Genomic DNA, 20,589 nt, shown 5'->3' on the forward strand with positions numbered 1-20,589 from the left:
GATACTTCACCCACCTAAGAATTTTGTCATAGTTCTAAAGCCTCTACTTGCGGCTCTGCAAGCCATGACTCCGCCCACATTGGGTCACAACGTATGAAACCGGCTGTTTGGGCTCCAGGTCTAATCAGACAGATCTCAGCTGCTCCTCCTCCTCCTCCCCTGAGGTGAAGGCAGCATCAGAAATAAAGTCCTTGTTAATCTAAGATTAAGTAGTCATTGTCATGTGACCCCCCCCCCCCTCATCTCATCCCTTCTGCTCAGCCGTAGGACTCTGGCTTACAGTGGTCATAGTTCGAAGGAGAGGGCGAGCCTCAGCACTGTTAGCGATACAGAGCCACTCAGGACACCGGCTGGATGTCAAGCTGCACTGACCACAACCGGCTGGACCTTTAGTCTGGATTTAGCTTGCTGGGGATTTCAGAGATGTTGCTAGGTCAGTGGATTTCCTCCTGGCAGATCCAGGAGGGCTGGAGGACACACAGGATTGTGTTGGCTTGTTTACGGGGGCTTTAATCTTGTGTGCTAACAGTGAGTAATACAACAAGCTACATATGTTCTCATACTTTTGCCTTCGTCCTCTCTCAGGTGCAAACGATGACCTCCATCCTGGTTCTTTGAACATGGTGCATGGGTAGCAAAGACTACTGAAAGGAACATTGACCCTCTTCCCCTCTGGACACACACACACACACACACACACACAATCACACACACACACACAATCACAACCATGCTGATCAAGGAATATCGCATCCCCATGCCAATGAGCGTGGAGGAGTACCGCATCGCTCAGCTCTACATGATCCAGGTGAGTGTGCGTTTTCTCCTCAACGCTCAGCTCAAAGGTGTGATGTCGCTGTGGTTAATGAGAGGTCAGAGGTCATATTTGTGTGTGGAGGCGGAGGTCAGGAGTTTAAGGTGTCATGTCGCACCACTACGCGAGCGTTGAAGAACACGTTAAGGGTCACATGTTTTCCTGCACTCCAGATGGGGAACCATATGTCTCAGGATTATGTTTCATAAATTTGTGCAAACACACTCACGTTGAAATATCCTTGAAGAAAACATCTCTCTGAGCCCAGGAATGAGCCACAAATCAGGAGGAAAAACAAGTGTCTCATCGCACATTTGGAGTTTTTTTGCTTCTTAAGAAGTTTTCCTAAACAAATAAATGACCCTTTTCTGCATGTGGGAAAATATCTCATCCCTTAACCTCAAATATCTCAGGTTGATTCAGTAATGTGCACTGAAATAGAAGGACGTGAATAATGGAATGATAATAATGGATGCTATTTGGACGTCTCTCAGTTAAAGTGGTGGTGATCAATATTTTCACTTTTAATGGACTGTGATTTCAATGTGAACGTGATGTAGAATGTGTACAGGCCAACCCCCCCCCCCCCCATGTAATTACTTAAAAAGTCATCTTTTTGATTGGAGTTTAAAAACTTTGGCTCTCGTGCAAATTTTCTAATTGCAAACCTGTCATGTCTCCACACGTTTTGAGACCAAGCAAAGAAGCACAAACTCAAGTAAAACTGCGTCTTCCGGTGAGATCAGTGGAGGAGCAGCTGACTGGTGTTACTTCGTCACGGGAAGGAAGGAATTACAACACATGTAACGCAATTCCTCTTTGCATCTGGGCCTCAAGTGCAGCATTAAATAAGACACACATCCACCGCTGGACCCCTCCTTCCTGCTCAGCATCGCAGTTGAGGGCTGGTAACCAGGGTAACCAGTGACATCAGCCGCAGCATGGCGGTAGCTGCCATCATTTGTTTGTGATATGGGCAAGAAGGAAAACGGGGAGAGAGGGAGACGTGGAGGGAGGGCAGACGTGATGGTGGAGTCAGGGTTACCATGACGACGGGATGTCTAGCTCTCAGCAAGGCGTACAGTTCGGGACATATACATCACTCACACGTAAGAGAACCTCATGTTCCATGGCGTTCCTTTATTTTAACCCTGCTTCTGTCGAGGGAAGGAAACTCCAGTTAAATTATGATATAAGAAAAATTTTTTTTTTAAATACACCTGACTAAAGGAAGTTGCAGTGACAGAACAATAAACATGAAGGCCTGTTGGAATGAAGTCATGTGATATTCCAGGTGTCAACAATCAGTTGCACAGGCTGACGTGTTCCTTCGTTACCACCAACACACACGCACACACGCACACACACACACACGCACACACACACACACACACACGTATTAATTAGATATAAATACTCCCAAGCAGGGAGTAGCCAGGATGTTTTACACAATATTACTACAGCCAGGAGTTTTATTTGCGTGCCTCTGTTGGCTCGTTCATCCGTCGGCTGTCATGGACACGAGTCCGCCGGGCGTACAAGGCAACCTCACTCTGTGGCCAATCAGGCTGCGACCAACGCGCATTTTAATGTTTATTAATCTGCCCATTATTATCAATATCAGGTGATGAATCGTTTACTCTATAAAATGTAAGAATCTGAAAAAGTGATCGTCTAAATTTCCCAGGACCTAAAGTGTCCTGTGACGTTTTGTTTTTCATCACAAATGAGGAAAGAAAAAAGATCCAGTCCTGATATTTATGAGTCTGGAACAAGCAGATGTGTTATAGTTGGCAACCGATGTCCTTTCAGCTGACCAGTCGGCTTTAAATTAATCACCCAGTGGTTGCAGGAGCCGGTGGAGCCAGAGAATCAGCAGCCCCGCGTCGGACACATGACACACGTTGGGCCCTCAAAGCTGATCTTGTGTCAGAAGCAGATGTGAATCTCTGGAGGAGACTAAATGATTTGATCTGTTTCGTCTGATGACATAAATATGGAGGAACTGAGAGATGAAATCATTTAATCACTAAACTGGAGGACCAAACTGGGATGTTAACCTTTTTTTTAAATGACAAGATTTTTTTTTTTCTGTCTGGATTCAATGAGAGAGGTATTCAAGCAGACCAGAGTTGCCTTTTAGAGAATCTAACGTTTTCCCCAGTTTTTGAAAATTTTATGGCAGCTGATGCTCTTTAAATATCGCTTGCTCTTGTTCTCGGTGTTGCCAGTTGCAGAAGCACGGAGCAGAGCGGCGTGCACGTATCCGTGGGCAGCTCGTGATGATGACGCATGCGGGTTCTGTTGCTGTTAAACCGGCGGCCTGAGGAAGGGAGTCCTGTACCCCCGGCTCATGCTAACCTTGCAGTGTCACATGAAATATTCAGGGACAGCTCAGCCCGGCAGAAACGAGACCCTCAGCAAAGCCAAGGCCATTAGAATTCCAGCAGCGTGGTCCAGCAGCTAGTAGCACTTCTCAAAATTGGACATGGATTCTTTCACTCCGTCCTCGTCTTTCTCTCTGTCAGCTCCTCAACCTCCTCTTTTCTATGCTTCTGCTCCTTCATTTCAGACCAGAGATGCATTTTATCCTCCTCTGGTGGCCCAAATCTGGTTCATTTGACATCATTTCCTCCTTTTGATTCATTGTTTTTAACTGCCATTGTTTCAGGGGTGGATGCGTCCCTCCCATTCTAGGCTGCGTTACTGAGGGGAGGGTTGAGGAGCAGCTGCTTCAGACATCATGAGGCACGCTTTAATATCCACTGCTGCTCTGAAACGCACTGACCCCTCACAGAACGAGGGTCCCGGGTTCGAGTGCCGGTTGTCCCAGGTCTTTTCAGTGTGGGGTTTACATGTTCTGTCCTCTGTGTGCTCATGTATTTTAGGTTGATACTCCTGACCCAGACACGGGCAGGCGATCCAGGGTATTTACTTGTATCTGTGTGCAGTGACACTGAAGACAGAGTAAAGTCTCATTTAGTTTCAAAAAACTCTGGAGAGTAGAAAACCGCGCAGCTAACGGTAGCTAATGCAAGCTAACGTATGTAGGCACACCGGAGCAGTTGGCCAACCAGGTAACTTCCAAACTAAAGTCTAAAGCCAGCTTCTAAAAATCCGATCGTCCAAAGCAATGGAGACTTCCTGTCATCAAGCTAGGCAAGTAGCCGATGAGTCACCTGACCCAGCAGACAGAACCAGCTGGGAATTCCTCCTAAGGAACTTTTTGGAAAAGGATAGAAGCTTTCTATAAATACCCTGCAGGTGCCTCTCTAGTTCCAGTAGAGCTAACAGTATAGCAGCGTCTTCACTAACCTCCAGAGACGCCATTGTTGTTTTGAGCGGCCCCCATCTCCTCAGAGGACACGTTTGGCCCGAACCACTGTCGGGCTGCATTGCGAGGTAACCCAGCGAGCACCGGGTGGTACCTCAGAGTTCCCTGGTGGACCTTTCACACCAGAAGCACTTTTAAATCTAACGTACCTCTGAGATGCAACATTGTCTCCTGCTCCTTCCTGTCATCACCCTGGTTGGACTTACATTTTTCTTTGCCATGTGTGTTTCTGTCTGCTGAGATTCCTCAGCAGCAGACGCAGCATCCTCACATTCGTGACCCTCGCTGCGAGGGCAGGACACTTGTGGGTTGAAGCAGAGCCCCGGAGGCCGTAGTGAGGGGGATATTACAGCCAGGTGGGCTGACTCTCACTGAGGCCGTCCGTTTAGTTCCGTGCTCCTTTGCTAGGGGGAAAACTTTCCACAAAGAAACATGTCAGCTGGAGGATTTTCAGACTTCGCTCTTGTTTAATAAAGAGTCATAAACCTCCATGATGGCAGGCTAATGCTGCGCCGCCGACTGTTGCTCTTTGCTCCGAGATGTGGGTCATTAATACCGCCGTTGGAAGCTCTCCGCCCTCAGTGCAGCACAGCGGATGCAGATACAAGGAGTGTAATTTGAGGCCCTCAGCTCCTCACCTAAATTACATTACCTGCTAGATTACAGCAATTTTCCAGCGTTTTGCCTCCTCTGACCTTCATTACTGATATCACGTCCCAAAAGTCTTCAGCAGAGAGCTCCGTGTTCAATCTGAGCTCTCATTGTTGACCCCGAGCCCCTCGCCCTCTCCATGTTAATAACAGTCGCCGTGATTTGTATTCGTGCAGCGCAGTTTCTCAACCTGCTGCTCATGACACAGGAAGGAATGAAATAGGTTTTCAATCATCGCTTTGAAACCTGAATGTACAATCTACACTTGGCCGCTCAGATTAAAGCTCATTATGCCCACAAAGATTGAATTATTAATCAAAAGTGCGGTTCATTTATAGACAGTACATTAAAGTGTCAATCATGGGTGTGATTTATTGAACTGAATACTACATATTGACACTAATTACTACCTCATTAGTTTGTTCATCTGAAGCAACAGGGTACAGATGAGTTTGGATTATGAGCCACGTTGGAGGCCGCTGCCCTCTTTTTACTGGATGCTTGCTTCGATGGCCTCAAATCACTAATCGCATTTTACCTCGGAGATCTGTGGAAGGAGCAACGCCCTCTATTCTTAGACCCTCGGTTCCAGGAAGGACCATCTACCCCCCCAAAAAAACCTTTAAGCACTGAGAAGAGATGACAAAAAAAAGAAAGAGCCACAGCGGAGGGATGGTCTCCCAGCACGCACGGAGCAGCTCCACAAAGTCTCAATATAAACAACACTGGATGACAGAAAGGTCAAAGGTCAGGGTTCAAGGAAAGAGATTCTTCCCCAGAGGCAATTTATTATACTGCCAGCAGAGATAAAAACAATGAATCCAGCAGCAACAGCAGTCAACAACATCTCCGGTACGTGTCAATTATAACATGTAATAATGTGAAATATAAAATGGAGATGAAAAAAGTTTGGCGTTGCATCAATCCACAATTGTTCAGTGTGAGTCAGTCTGCCTGCACTGATACTTTATTCATGAATATTATCACTGTTTCTATCATTGCTTTTGTTTGCATCGTTGTCAGGGTCACGTATGAAGGCAGCAGTGGACGACACGGTTCTAATTATAAAGAAACAGCAAAAACAAATGCATTGAGATGTCAAATGTATCCCAAATCGATTGGGAGGTTCTTTTTAATGGTTATTATTTTGTATGTTATACAACGCATGAAACAGTTTTTGAAATTGAATTTTTAATTTTTTTTTTTTTACAAAGTGCAAATTGGTAAATAAAATAAAATAATCAACATAAATTTATCCCATCTCTGTCAGAAGCAGCACATTTATCACCTGGTAAAAGCTTGAAAATGGATGTGTTCTTGATTCTTTTTTTTTTTTTCCCCAAAGGGAGACACTGGGGCAGTTTCAGTTCCTCCCCAACCAGAATCCCTTACTGGTTCGTGCTGATGTGCTAAAGTCGGGTGATCCGAACCAGACGGTTCCAGTATGAATGGAGAACAACCAGTACGCTCATAGAGTGATGCTCTAATCTCAGAGTCCCTCCATGGAGCAACAGGCTTAACGCTCTGCTCAGAACCATCTGCTGCCTGGCAGGATCTTCCATGCTTGACATGCTTACAGGCTTGAAGGGAAGTTACTGACTTGAGCTCCAGCTAAACTGACCCCTCAAAGCCAAGAGGTTTGCAGGGCTCATCCTGCTGGAAGTACTGGTCAGGTTGGTGTGGAGGCAGGACCCAAAATCAGAGCAGAATTGAGATGAGGAACTAATAGTTTATTAAAGTAAAAGACTGGAACTAAACTCACTAAACAAAACAGACTTAGCATGGGCTGTGGCTGACAAGCACCATTTGAAAACACACACACTGGAGTACACACAGGGAAATACATTACAAAATAACACACCAAGGAACACAAAGATCAAAAGTAAAGAGTCTGTGCCTAGTACAGATTTTTTGGAGCCACAAAAACCCCATAGATTTAATACGGTTGACCATCACGTCTTTGTCTTGGTGTAACGTTAGCTAGTAGGCTAGCACTGAGAACACTTGTCATGTCAAAAGATCAAACACAGACACCGATCAAATCAGGTGGATTACCAACAAAGCTAGCAGCAAGCTAACGTATAGCAGCTGAGCTAACATTAGCAAGCAGGTGTCTACATGAATAAGTTGTAGTTTTTATGGTAAAACCATTCCTAGAAAACACTCAGCAAATACGAATCAGCTCAAGTCCCTCAAAGCAGGTAGCAAGCTAGCATGTAGCTGACTCAGCTGGGCTAATGTTAAACAATTTTGAATAACCTAAACGTTAGCTTTCACATTAGCAAGTGATTGGCCTGTTAAGATGTTTCTCAGATTCCTTTTATTGTTTGATTTGAATTTGTTTTTTTATTACAAATGGACCGGGTAGGCTCGTGGTGCCCATCGTGGTCGCACATGGCTGGAGGGAATGACATTCAGCTCATCAGATAGTTCCTCAATGCACCAAAGAAAGATTATTCATGAGTCCCAAAACCTGAGTCCTAGTATCAAGTCACGTGTCCGCGTCTTGAGTGAAGACTCGAGTTCCCATCTTTGCCTCAAGCAAAGGAACATTAAAAAAAAATGGAGGCTGCAGGTTTTATTTTGATAAAATCTCTGTGCAGCCCATCAGTTGCATTTTTGTACTGGAGCTATGTTATAATGCATCGTCCCTATTTAATAAAGTTCAGACTATAATTACAAACTGTTTTAAGGACAGCAAAAAGAGGTTGAAGAGGAGATGTCTCTTTCTTCTTTGTGGCAGCTTTTTTTTCTTCTTTCCAGCTCATCGCTTTTCCTTCCATGCATTATTCCTCTGAGAATGAGGCAAAAGCGCTTGGCAAGGGCAGCGGGGCCAGGATGGAAGGATCTGCGACCTCTGAGCCTTAATTCTAGGATGTTTAAACTTCAGTAAATCTGATGTCCATGGAATTTCAAAACTTACATATCTATACAAACGAGACGTTGAGCCAGAAAAGGTTTGTGATCACTTCATCTCTCTCTCTCTCTCTCTCTCGACATCTTTCTGCCACCTTGCAGAAAAAGAGCCGAGAGGAGAGCTGTGGCGAGGGCAGCGGCGTGGAAATCCTGGAGAACAAGCCTTACGAGGACGGCCCCGGAGGCTCGGGTCAGTACACACACAAGGTCTATCACATCGGCAAACACATCCCATCCTGGTTCTGTGCCATCCTGCCACAAGCTGCCCTTCGGGTGGAGGAGGAGTCGTGGAACGCCTACCCCTACACACGAACCCGGTGAGGGAATCTATGTGCTCTCGGAGAATTAAAGGAGAACCAAGATATAACAAAACTGCAGCGAGGACAGGAAATGAGGTCATCCCTCAGCGCCTGGTGGCACAGCTGTGCTCACACTCAGGTTACATTAAGTGATTAAAGGCAGATGGTATTCAGAGAGAGACTCGCCTTTCAGTAGTAAAACGTTGTTAATGGTTTATATGGTATGGCTTCTTGATTCTTCAATTTGAGGGATGAAATAACGTTCACCTGAAACTGCCCACGGAGCCACTTTCATTTGGAATCATTTCAGCTGAGTAATCGCCGCCATCGGTTGCCAGCTTCTTACATCCCGCTGATGACGCTTAACTTGACCGCGTTCTCGGACCAACAAGGTTTTATGAATTTGGCACCAAGTTCGTACATTTGATGACATTAAAGATGAGCTTCAGGTATTTTCAGCCTGGACCTATTATCCTTACTTTTCTAGCCCTAAGCGAGTGATGAAGTAGACATTTTTTCTATGACGTCATCCAGCGGGGCAACTGGGTACCGTCAAATGACGCTCATTAAAAGAGTGTTGCTGGGTTTGTTTGTTTTTTTCACATCGACAGGCTAAGATTGCTTTTATTTGAAAACGGTGGGCCTTTATTTTGTCGCCATGGAGTTAAAAAAAATATAACGTACTCCCAAGTGTGGCGGTATGGAATTCTTAAAAACATCGACCATTTTCTAGAAAAGGTCTTTCATCCTAAATAAAATGTGCAGTCGATTGAAGAAAACACAGACTTTTTGACTGGCTGACCATCACACCCTGAGCCGGTCGATTTATACCCTCTCCCTCTTTGTCAGGGAGATCAGACCCAGTTTGGCAGCTAGTTAGCTTAGCGTCATAAGTAGTAGCGGGTGAGAAGTGCTAGCATAACTCCAGAAAGGCTTTCCTAGGATTCCTCTTGCCATGATTGTGTGTGTTGGGCTAAACGTTCCTCAGGGTTATCTAGAGTATTCCTTCAGTCCCCTACAAACCAAGAATTGTCCCGTGTTCAAAAATAAAAATGATGGAAGAAGGTGTTTCCAAGAGATGCTACAGTTGCTGCTCTGTTTTTCTCAGGTACACGTGTCCATTTGTGGAGAAATTCTCAATAGACATCGAGACCTATTACAAACCGGATACTGGAAACCAAGCGGATGTCTTCAGTTTGTCCTCTGCTGAAAAGAGACAGAGAACAGTAGGTAAGTCTGTCTCAGAGATAAGCTGCGGCGCGATCGGCTGGTCGCCGGCTCCTCAGAAGCAGGACGAGGAATCAAAGATGTTGTTTACAGGGAGGACAGTGTGATGCAGGGGGATGGAGACTGGAGTGTAGGAGATTGTGTGCAGACTCTGAATACTAAAATTCACTGGGATGTTGAGAAATGAGCAGCCTGGTCCAGACGCGTCCCCCTACAGGGAGTGATTACTCCCAGGTCCCCTCTCAACATCTTTCCTGCTGATACCTGCTTTTCAGATCCACACCCACTCTCGTGATTTATGATCATTTTGTTCCCCCGCGTGTAGACCCCATAGATATCGTCAAGGACTACATCCCTCCTCATGAATACCTGGTGGAAGAAGACCCTAAGCTGTACCAGTCGGTCAAGACCAAGCGGGGACCGCTGTCAGAGGACTGGATCGAGGAGATCAACCAGGGTCCCGGTCAGAGCTCAGTCATGTGCGCCTACAAGCTCTGCAAAGTGGAGTTCCGATACTGGGGCATGCAGTCCAAGATAGAACGCTTCATCCATGACGTGGGTAGGTGCAGCGCGAGCCTCAGTCTGTTACGCACAACTACAACAGGTTCATTCCTTCTCTTTCTTAGTATGTGACCCCGATGACCAGGGTCTGCACGCTCTTCAGGCCTGTCACACCAACAGGGAACCGGTTCCATGCCTGATAGCCAGCCTCATATCTCACCAAACATGACCTCGTTCTGAGTCCCCAAATCAGGTTCAAACAGGAAAAAAAGACCCGTAAAGAACCCGCACCAATGTGACTGAAGGCGGCGTGAGTGACCTTCCCGCTGTTACCGTAGTGAATCCTTGTTGTCGTCTCACAGGCCTGCGTAAAGTGATGGTTCGAGCCCACCGGCAGGCGTGGTGCTGGCAGGACGAGTGGTACGGACTGACCATCGAGGACATCAGGCAGCTGGAGCTGGAGACCCAGCTTGCTTTGGCGAAGAAGATGGCCCAGTACAGCCTGAATGAGGAGGGGGGCTCGGAGACCAACAGCTGTTCCGTCAGCCAGGACCAGGAGGCGGCCGCTGAGACTGGGGGGTCCACCGCAGAGGCAGAGGGAGGAAGAGCGAAGCTTGGAGACTCCTTGGAGAATCGAGGGGAGCTCACTAAGCAGTGGTCCACGTCGTCCAGATCCTCCAACAGGTCATCGAAGCGAGGCGGTGAGGAGGAGGGGCTTTCTGCTGCATTCACCACATGACTTTTATACCACAAAGAATTCCTGCCAGAAGCTCCTCCTTCTTTTAGTCACCATGATCATTCCTGGTTTGTTGTGGTTACGTCCCTTATACCTGTGAAGGCTCGTACCTCCAGTCCGCTAGGACACATTCTTCTCTGCCGCAGTCTTGAAGGGAGGGTCAGATATAGATCAGACATTTTTCTTAGCTCTCCCCTTCCTGCTTCCTCCCTGAGAGCTTCGGAATATCTTCCAGCCAAACTCTGGCCAGGCCATAAAGTTTGTCAGGTTTTACTTCTCTAATATATCAGAAGGAAATCTTCCTATTTTACCTGAGGACTTGTGAGGTGAACTTTTTCTAACACAGCCCCTGAGCTGCCCGGTTTCTTGTGTTGAAAAGCTTCTGAACTGTGACTACAAAGGCGCAGCACCTCCTGTATGAGAGTGACTCTTAGCTGGGAGCCCAGAAGCTGCTTTCTTTGACCCAAACAGTACAGAAAACACTTAAAGAAGATGGGGGGGGGCTGACGTCTGTGTTTGATGTGTTTGCAGGGAGTCCATCTCATCAGAGCATCTCAGAGTGGAGGATGCAGAGCATCGCCCGCGACTCAGAAGACAGCACCGATGACGAGTTCTTTGATGCGCACGGTAAAATCGTCTCTGCACCGCGTCCTCAGGTCTTTACTTATTGGTTAAAGGTCAGGTTGCAGGCCGGCCGACTGTGGGCTGCAGGTGTACCTTGAGGGTACTCAGCCCCGCTCTGAGCTGCAGGTCTTGCTTTTGTCTTGCAGAGGACTTCTCTGATAACGAGGAGATGTTTGCTAAGGAGATCACCAAATGGAGCTCCAATGATCTGATGGACAAGATCGAAACGATAGAGGTGGACGAAGCACAAGGTGGGTGAGCCGCCGCCGCCGCCGGCTCCTTGTTGTTGACGTCTCAGCCCTGTGGTAAAAAGATCAAACATATTGGAGGGCAGAAGTGTGTGTGGATGTTTTACCTAAATACAGGTCACATGGGGTGAGCAGGTCTTACTTTGCCTCCCAGCTCGAGGTCTGCAGACACAGTCGGCCCCGTCTGCTCTCCTGCGGTCCATCCAGGTGCCTGTTAAGGGTTGCTCAACATGTGGTGGATGATTGGGGGGGGGGGGGGGGGGGTCGGGATTGTGTGTGTGTGTGTGTGGGGGGGCCTTGGACAAATGATAACTGGCTGTGTACATTTGGGGGGACAAAAGAAGGGGGGCAACATCCCTCTGAGCACATTAAGGTGCTAAAGGAAGGAACTGATGCTCTTGTTTACCTTCTTCTGAGTGAGCAAGTGAACACATCACCAAACAGCTCGCTGTGACAGCAGTTAGTAAATGTACCAGTATTCTTCTGTCCTGTAGTAAATGTACCAGTATTCTTCTGTGCTGTAGTAATTGTACCAGTGATGGTACATTTACTGGCTCTCAGGATCTCCCACTTGGAAAAGATGACAAAATCGTTCCACAGGAGCAACGTTTTTAGTTTCAGGTTTTCTTTCGTCTTTGTATCAGTGAACGAGTGAAATCTCTCATTGGCAGAAACCTTGTATCAGGAGTCGGGGGGCGAGTACGCTGCCATGAGTAACGAGGAGGCGCAGATGGAGGTACAGCTTCTTCACTATTTTCTAATTTCATCCATGTCTCTCTCACGCTAACACCTTTAATTAAACAGCTGCTAGGTGACGCCGGCCCTCCGCTCTCTGTCATTCTGCCAGCCGAGAGGCATCAGGACACACTCCCAGCCTGATTCCTCCAGTTAGAAGACAATGGTCTGCACTGGTTGGATCCCAGTAGGAGGGTGTATTGATGCTGGTTCTGGATCGATTCGTGAGGTTTTGACAGAAGGAGAAATGTCAGCGTCTGTAAAACACCGGAGCACAAAGAACGACGGGAAGTCATTCTTAGAGAGCGCAGTGTGACGCCATCAGACCTCTTAGGAATAGAGCTTATGATAGAACACAGTCCAGGGTCTGGGGGTGCGCGGGGGTCCGTGAGGGTCTTCCAGGTGGGTTCTCGTAACTTCATCATTATTCAATTGGCTTGGAAAATTACCTGCAAATGCTTCTTTGCGTTGTGTCCAGCTTCAATCTTGCTGCTTGACTTCTTTCAATTTTTCACTGTCAGCAGAAATCAGAGAGGACATCAGTGCAGGTCCCGGTGGAGCATCACGTCGAACCAGAATGTATCTGTTTAATTTGGCTTCAGGGATTGTCAGAGTATGAACTTCTTCAAGGCAGGAACAGCAGCATTCAGCCCTCGGTGTTGCTTCCGTCCTCCCCTCACTCAGCCGCTACCCCGTCCTCGTCCTCTTAACTCTTCCCTCTGCTCTCGCCTGCAGGATTGCCCGTCTCAGCAGTGTCTTCAGCCGTCCAAGACTCACGTCCTGGTTCTGGTCTTGCACGGAGGAAATATTCTGGACACCGGCTCCGGTATAACAGCAGCAGCATTTTCTGAACGTTCACGCTCTCAAATCAGCTGAGAGTCTAAACTGTCAGACTGAACCCTTCAGTCGCGTCTGCAGGTCTGATTCCAACTGGGAGCTCAAGCAGGATTCCATGAATCCCGCTATCAATCCTTTTTTTTCATTTTATTATTAAGGTGAAGTTTTTGTCAGATATCAGATATCGAACTTGATATTTTAAAGTGTCATTTGTCAAGTACTTGCTGTCGGATGTCCTGGATTCTTGATGATATTTTTGCCTCTGCATGACTTCTTGATGAATCCAGAATTCAATCCATCGACGGATGTTTCCGTGGTGACCAGAGTAACTTCCTGGCGGCTCGCAGCTTCCAGCGACACGTATGTGGCTGATGTTTTCAGGACGTTGGATTCACCAAGAAGTCGTGGAAAGTCAGTCAGTAAATGTATTCGTTCCAGTGGACATTAGAGCCAAAACTGAAGAAGGGGAAGGGGGACGTGTGGACGAACTGAACCACTGTCCCCACATCTTTCATCAGCAAAGACGCATGAAAAGCTTTGTGAATTCAGGACATCTGATGGTAAACAAATGACTTTTTGGGTAAAGAGTCTCTTAACTGTTTCAGTAAAAAAGTCTTACCACAAGTATCTCTGCTGGGCTCACTTCAGTAGTAGCACAGTAAATAAACGCAGTACTGTTGTTGGTTGTGTGCAGGTGAACAGAACAGTAAGCAGGGAGACATGAACACTCTGAGTGGAGCCTTTGAGACGGTGATGAGGGTCCATTATCCCACAGCGCTGGGCCGCATCGCCATCCGATTGGTCCCCTGTCCGGCTGTGTGTGTCGACGCATTCTCGCTTGTTTCCAAGTGAGAGCAGCACATTTGCAACAGTTTCTGAAGTGACTTGTAGAAACGCAGGCGGATGATCACCTGCTCTCCCCCTCCCCTGCAGTCTGAGCCCCTACAGCTACGACGAGAGCTGCCTGTCCAGCAGTCAGGACCACATCCCACTGGCGGCGTTGCCCCTTCTGGCTACGTCTGCACCACAGTACCAAGACGCCGTCGCCGCTGTCATCCTGAGAGCCAATCAGGTGTACAGCGACTTCATCAAGTCTTCAGAAGGATTGTCTTTTACCGGACAGGTGAGCAGGTCGAGTGAGGTAGGAGGGATCTGGGCCGCTCAGGTGTGTATTCATATGGAGGATCTCCTCTGCCCTACAGGTGTGTGTCATTGGCGACTGCGTTGGCGGCATCCTGGGCTTTGACGCCCTGTGCAGCAGCTCCGTGACGGTGTTGGAGAGCCAAAACAGCAGCAGACGAGGCAGCGCCATCAGCGTGCAGGTACCAATCGGAGGCGTCTCACTCGATGTGTTAGTAGGAGTTGAAATGACCCGAAGCTCAGATGGGACTCGGTCCACCAGCCGCCCTTTCAAAGTCATGCTTCTTAAAATTGAAATCTCTTAAAGGAACATGCCAGGAAATGACTTTTGTGGAGCACTGCTCACACTTCCCACCTGCTAACTAGCGTTGGTCTCAGCTCTCTGATGCAGCACAGAGGAGAAGTCATATTTTCTGTTTCTGTCCCTCAGGACACCGACCTTCTGTCTCCAGGTATTGTCATAAACAGCGTCTCACCTTCATCACCGTCCCTGGAAGGAAGTCGCCATCTCAGCCGGAGCAACATCGACATCCCCCGCAGCTCAGGGCCCGACGACCCCAAGCAACAACTCCCACGCAAGCGCAGCGACTCCTCCACCTACGAACTGGACACCATCAAACACCACCAAGCCTTCCTGACCAGGTGAGACTCAGACGTGGGCACTGACGTCTTCGGTATCCACAGGTTTCAGCTGATTTATCGATGTCTTCTCAGTCTGCACTCCAGCGTGCTCCACGGGGAGTCCGGCTCGCGGCGCTCCAGCAACAGCACCATGCTGGAGGGAGGCTCCCTGGGAAAGTTCGACTTCGAGGTGACCGACTTCTTCCTGTTTGGGTCTCCTCTGGGCTTGGTGCTCGCACTGAGGAAGACTGTGGTGCCCTCGCTGGATGGTGAGGAAGGTTTCTGTGCACTTTTTCTCAAATATATACATATGTATATATGTATATAGATAATATTAAGGTTTATTGAGTTCTACTAAGACTATGAAGTGTCTCAGTCAGTTGCTAAGTGAACCCGAGTGCAGCTCCTTTATGGCTGGAGCGCAGTCTCACCCAACTGTAGGAAACAAACCAAAAAGCAAAGGATTATGGGCCGTCTTAATGCAGCCTTTGTTCTGATGTAAACAAAGATACCCTGATAGGGTTAGGGTTAGGGTTAGTTAGGGTTAAATCTGACGTGAACTTCTGCTGTTTTCTCAAGAGCTGACATGTTGGACCCTGACCTCAGAGAGCACGTCTGCCCCTCAGCAAACCTGTTCTTGCTTAGTCTGCTTGAATTGGTGTGACTTGAAACCTAAATCGAGACTAACTGACATGATTTCACGTGGCTACGGATGAGTCCAATGACCACAGGGATGAAAGTGCACCTTAAGCACAGATAAAGTTCTCCAAAAACATTCCAGGCCTAAAACACCAGGACCGCTCCCTGGTCATGATGTCTGGGGGAAGACGCCCGCGTGCTACAGGCTAACAAACTGAATCTTGGATTGTTTGAAAGTGCATCCATCATTAACCTCTTCTCTGAAGGTGGGTGATGGATGTATGAGCTCCAGCGCTCTGACCGGGGATCTTGATGTGGTCCCAGGCCGGTGTGGAGATGTCGTCCCTCCACCTGGAGCTGGGTCTGCCCTGCAGGCTCCTCCCATCTGGGTGTACCTGGAACTCCTCACCAAGTAGGCGCCTGGATAGCATCCTGACCGGACACCTGAACCACCTCAGCTGGCTCCTTTCTCGTAAAGAATCAGAACTTCTCACCTTACACCAAAGGGAGACGCCAGCTGCAATCTCATTCTTTTGGTTGTGACGCGTATTTCTTGACCACAGGTGAGAGCAGGAACGAGAGCTGACCGGTCGATTCTCCAGCTTATCTCACACGGCCACTGTTGTGGGAACGCTCTCTGCTCGCCGGGAGGTCTTTCTGATCACTTTCCTTCTCCCAGAAGCGCAATAAATATCTCGTGTAGCCTCTGATGTTCCCTCTTATGCAGGACGCACGTCTGCAGCTGTGAAGCTGGTGTCAGGGGTCAGAGGTCACGTGTCTGATCTTTTTTTAGAGGGAAAGAGAACTTGATATGTGACTGCAGCGCTCACAAGAGCACCGATCAGACCATCCTGAGACCTTTGGGGATTGAAGATGAGAGGTCAGCAGCTGTGAGGTCAACATCTGGATTCATTTCCAATCTCATTTGATTATAATCTCAGAATGTTGGGGAATTTTCTGGAATATTTCTTGCTGTTTGATTGATTGAGAAAAACACTGTTGTGGCCTTTTCTAAATGGAAATCTCTGATTACGATGTTTGGGGAGTTGGGGGGAGGGGAGGGGGCATCCCGTTGGTGGGAATGAGTCCTGAAACCAGCAAGTTGTCATTGTGGAACGTCCGGTTCCCTCGTCTCCAAGTCAGTGACCCGACAGGGCCGTGGTTGACTCGAGCTGAAGATGTTCCAATGTTTTGTTCTTTGACATCAAATCCACACCCGTGGATGTGGAAGTGTTCGCTTCAATGCTCACTCATTCCTGCCATGCTAACTTCCTGCTCTGTCCTCCAGTCTCCGCCCTGCGTCCAGCCTGTCAGCAAGTTTACAACCTGTTTCATCCGGCTGACCCCTCGGCCTCCCGCCTCGAGCCTCTTTTAGATAAAAGGTTCCACCTGCTGCCTCCCTTTAGCATCCCGCGCTACCAGCGTTTTCCTCTGGGTGACGGACACTCAGCTCTACTGGGTGAGTCCACACACACACACACACACACACACACACACACACACACACACACACACACAGTCACACTCCTCACATGTCGTCCACTTCTCTCATGCTCCTCTCTCTCTCCGTCCATCTGGCCCCCCAGTCGAGACGGTCCAGAGTAACCCTCAGATCCTGATGGAGACCAGCGGTGCTACGTCCCACCGCAGCTCGGAGAACATGAACGAGACGTCCATCCCCGTTCCAGTCCTCAACTGGCCAACCTCCCAGCCCCACGTGGAGAGTAGGCATCAGTGCGCTGCCTCTCATCCGTCCTCTTGAACTCGTTTTCTCTCTCTGTTTATCTCGTTTTTGTTCCAACTTTAAATTTTACATTTTTTCTGTTATATGATTTCCACCATACTTGTACTCCTATTTCATGGAGAGAAATTGGGGGGGGGGGGGGGCTCTATACGTAGTACTGTAGCGTGTATCAACTGAAAAATATCCCAGTAAATGTCGCTCATGGTCACCTGATGTGCTGAACCAGCCATGTTGTCTTGTTTGTCTTCGGAGTGACAACATCTGGCTTCTGCCATTTGCCTCCACAGCCGACACTCTTCACTCTCATATCTCTGTCGATGGGCCGCACCCGCCACCGTCCACGTCACCAGGGCTCCCTCACCTGCGCTGCAACCGCAGGGCGAGCGAGGCCAGCATCGCCAGCCAGGTGTCAGGCTTGGCTGAAGCGTACACCGCCTCCAACATCGCCACCAGTAAGTTGACCTCTAACCTCCTGAGCTGCGTCACTCATCGGCTATCACAGCGCCCACAAGCGCCACAGAGACGATGGAATAAAGTTAGAGGGCGTGACTGAAGCCCTGGATCATGTGACATCATGTGACTGTTGGTGTTCTAGAAGATCCTGTCCAGGTTGTCAAAGCAGCCGTGAATCAGCTCAGTAGAGCGCTTCATCGTCACGTCATGTGATCATGAATAACGATGCGATTTATCAAGAGAATGTAAACAATGTGATGAGCATTTTCTGTCTTCGTACACAAACTTCAGTCTCATTTTAATTCTCTCGTTGGGTCCTCACTCCTCCAGCGCTCCCTGCTGGCCACAGTAGCGTTGACGTCTGTTCTCGAGACTGTGACATGTTTAGCTGTCAGCTGGTATTCATATGTTCTCATTTGCTTCAAACATCCCCTCAGCACACAAACGCCCCCTCCAGGCTAAAAGGCCCAGCCTGCTGTCCCAGCTGCCTCGGCCCTTCCATAAACTTGTCTCTCGGACTCCGTCCCCTCGACCACGCAAGAAAATCCGAAAGGTGTTCCCGAGGCTCAACGGGGTGGAGTCTGAGCTCTCGGATGTGAGCGCTGACTTGAGCTCTGACTTCACCGATGTCACCTCTGACATCACAGACATCAGTTCTGCACCCCCATCACCTGGGGTGCTGAAGACCATAGAGCAAGGTACCCTGGGAGTTGTAGTAGGAGGACATGAGGAAGGCTGCATCCTCATTTCCTGAGTGCTCTCCTTCCTCCTCTGACATCCTCCTCCTCCTGATCAGTAGAAACTGCACGCTAGATCCGCAGTCCTCCTCGTCTCACTTCCTCTCGGCTCTGTCATGAGAACCACGTCCGTGCTTTTACTGACGAGCTTCTTACAGAGTCTGAGCCTCTCTTGCAAGCGTGCGATCCGTACCTCTAGTTTAGAGTCTAATTCCACCTTGTGAAACCCTTAAAAGTACTTCAACAAATCTTGAAGTCTTCATCTCAGGGTGAGCTGAATCTGCAGTGACCCCAGGTCAGAGTGTTTTCTACTCTCTAATCTGTCGTCCTTCCATCTTGCCTCTCTCTGCTCTAGTCGCCTCTCGGTGGTGGGGCAGTAAGAGGATGGACTACGCCCTCTACTGCCCGGACGCCCTCACAGCATTTCCCACCGTGGCCCTTCCTCATCTCTTCCACGCCTCCTACTGGGAGTCCACGGACGTTGTGTCTTTTCTACTCAGACAGGTTCATAAAGTCCTCTTAGTTCTGAAATCTGCTCTCTAATGCAGCTGAAGCACAACGATGATGAACCAGAATGAATGAAAATGTCTTTCATAGGTGATGAGACATGAGAACTCCAGTATTTTGGAGCTGGATGGTAAAGAGGTGTCTGAGTTCACGCCGTCCAAACCCAGAGAGAAGTGGCTACGCAAACGGACGCATGTCAAAATCAGGGTGAGGGGCAGAACACACACACGGGGCGCACACACACCAGGCTGCAGGCCCATCCAAAGGCACTGTGATGTGTAATTTTCTAATTAGGGATTTTTGTTATTGATACCAACTGATATTAAACTCATGAGCCTCATTCTTTTATTTTCCATCTTGATGGTTAATGACGGTAAATTAAACCAAAGGACGGAGTTCTGACTCCCTCTTTGTCTCCCTCCGGGCATCAGAATGTGACAGCCAACCACCGAGTGAATGACGCTGTGTTCACGGAGGACGGCGTCCAGATGGTAACGGGTCGTTTCATGTACGGCCCCCTGGACATGGTCACCCTTACTGGAGAGAAGGTAATGACACGTTGACGCGCCAAAAAAAGATGAGTTACGTAAGCATGTCACCATCTGTGTCAAGGTCGGAGAGTTGAGCGTAGCGGTGAAAGATCTGGTTGTTTCCCGCAGATTGACGTCCACATCATGACCCAGCCTCCCTCGGGAGAGTGGGTGTACTTCGACACAGAGCTCACCAACAGCAGCGGGCGCGTGTCTTATGTAATCCCCGAGAGCAGGAGGCTGGGTATCGGGGTGTATCCTGTCAAAATGGTGGTCAGGTACATGCCGACTTTGTGACTTGCTTTTTGTAAAAATGTATATTTCACTCTTGTGTGTCTTTCATAAATGTTTGTGTCTCTCTCTGCCCCCCCCCCCCCCCCCCCACACACACACACACACACACACACACACAGGGGTGATCATACATTTGCAGACAGCTACCTTACTGTCGTCCCTCGGGGAACCGAGGTTGTCGTATTCAGTATTGACGGCTCGTTTGCTGCCAGTGTGTCCATCATGGGCAGCGACCCGAAGGTTCGAGCTGGAGCGGTGGATGTGGTGAGGTAAAGATCACATGACCTTTCATCAATAAACTGACGCCTGTGTCAGCTGAGTAAGTGTCTCATTGTCCATCGTCCCCAGAGTCAGACAAGAAGGTAGGGACCCCTCCCACCTCTGTGTTGCATCAGGGAGACCTATGCTAGCTAGCTTAGCACGATTAATGTTGGTGGACGGGAAGAGTGAGCTGATCCCGACAAGTCATCAACCAGATGTTGACCGCTCACTGAGTTTATTACACACAAGACCTTCTACCAGCTTTAGCGTGCGTGTGCGTGCGTGCGTGTGCGTGCATGCAGGTACTGGCAGGACCTGGGCTACCTGATCGTCTACGTGACCGGCCGTCCTGACATGCAGAAGCAACGCGTGGTGGCGTGGCTTTCCCAGCATAACTTCCCTCATGGAATCGTCTCCTTCTGTGACGGCCTGGTCCACGACCCTCTCAGACACAAGGCCAACTTCCTCAAATGTCTCATCAACGAGGTACGTGAGGTCGAGGCTTGAAGCGGCGTTGGAATGTCTGACTTCAGAAGCTGACACCCCCCCCCCCTTTGCTCAGGGTCATACGAGGATCTTCGCTGCCTATGGCTCCACCAAGGACATCTCTGTCTACACCAACATCGGCCTGCCTCCCTCCCACATCTACATAGTGGGACGGCCCACCAAGAAAATGCAGCACCAGTGTCAGGTATGAAGGCTGCACACCGCCGTCACCTGGGTCACATGACCTTGGGAACT

General features: G+C 48.7%; 1 protein-coding gene across 2 annotated transcripts in view; it reads left to right on the forward strand.

Annotated features, from left to right (window-relative positions):
* pitpnm2 (phosphatidylinositol transfer protein, membrane-associated 2) overlaps positions 1 to 20,589 on the forward strand; it is a 26,118-nt gene continuing 5,529 nt past the window's right edge. The window contains exons 1-26 of one of the 2 annotated variants that reach the window (XM_086188228.1): positions 1 to 433; positions 586 to 808; positions 7,818 to 8,032; positions 9,123 to 9,244; positions 9,567 to 9,800; positions 10,105 to 10,443; positions 11,010 to 11,105; positions 11,249 to 11,353; positions 12,022 to 12,086; positions 12,821 to 12,911; positions 13,617 to 13,770; positions 13,856 to 14,045; positions 14,125 to 14,244; positions 14,493 to 14,704; positions 14,777 to 14,952; positions 16,611 to 16,781; positions 16,909 to 17,046; positions 17,354 to 17,518; positions 17,957 to 18,217; positions 18,612 to 18,760; positions 18,854 to 18,970; positions 19,195 to 19,311; positions 19,423 to 19,571; positions 19,707 to 19,856; positions 20,151 to 20,334; positions 20,411 to 20,539. In XM_086188228.1, coding sequence (XP_086044354.1) covers positions 731 to 808; positions 7,818 to 8,032; positions 9,123 to 9,244; positions 9,567 to 9,800; positions 10,105 to 10,443; positions 11,010 to 11,105; positions 11,249 to 11,353; positions 12,022 to 12,086; positions 12,821 to 12,911; positions 13,617 to 13,770; positions 13,856 to 14,045; positions 14,125 to 14,244; positions 14,493 to 14,704; positions 14,777 to 14,952; positions 16,611 to 16,781; positions 16,909 to 17,046; positions 17,354 to 17,518; positions 17,957 to 18,217; positions 18,612 to 18,760; positions 18,854 to 18,970; positions 19,195 to 19,311; positions 19,423 to 19,571; positions 19,707 to 19,856; positions 20,151 to 20,334; positions 20,411 to 20,539 — 3,927 coding nt within the window. In that variant the 5' untranslated portion in view covers positions 1 to 433; positions 586 to 730. The remainder of the gene's footprint in view (positions 434 to 585; positions 809 to 7,817; positions 8,033 to 9,122; positions 9,245 to 9,566; positions 9,801 to 10,104; positions 10,444 to 11,009; positions 11,106 to 11,248; positions 11,354 to 12,021; positions 12,087 to 12,820; positions 12,912 to 13,616; positions 13,771 to 13,855; positions 14,046 to 14,124; positions 14,245 to 14,492; positions 14,705 to 14,776; positions 14,953 to 16,610; positions 16,782 to 16,908; positions 17,047 to 17,353; positions 17,519 to 17,956; positions 18,218 to 18,611; positions 18,761 to 18,853; positions 18,971 to 19,194; positions 19,312 to 19,422; positions 19,572 to 19,706; positions 19,857 to 20,150; positions 20,335 to 20,410; positions 20,540 to 20,589) is intronic. The other variant, XM_086188229.1, reaches the window with a different exon arrangement.

The sequence above is a fragment of the Aulostomus chinensis genome, chromosome 19 (assembly GCF_037954235.1).
Source record: "Aulostomus chinensis isolate RoL2024-O1b breed Wild chromosome 19, RoL_Achi_v1.0, whole genome shotgun sequence".
NCBI classification, from domain to species: Eukaryota; Metazoa; Chordata; class Actinopteri; order Syngnathiformes; family Aulostomidae; genus Aulostomus; species Aulostomus chinensis.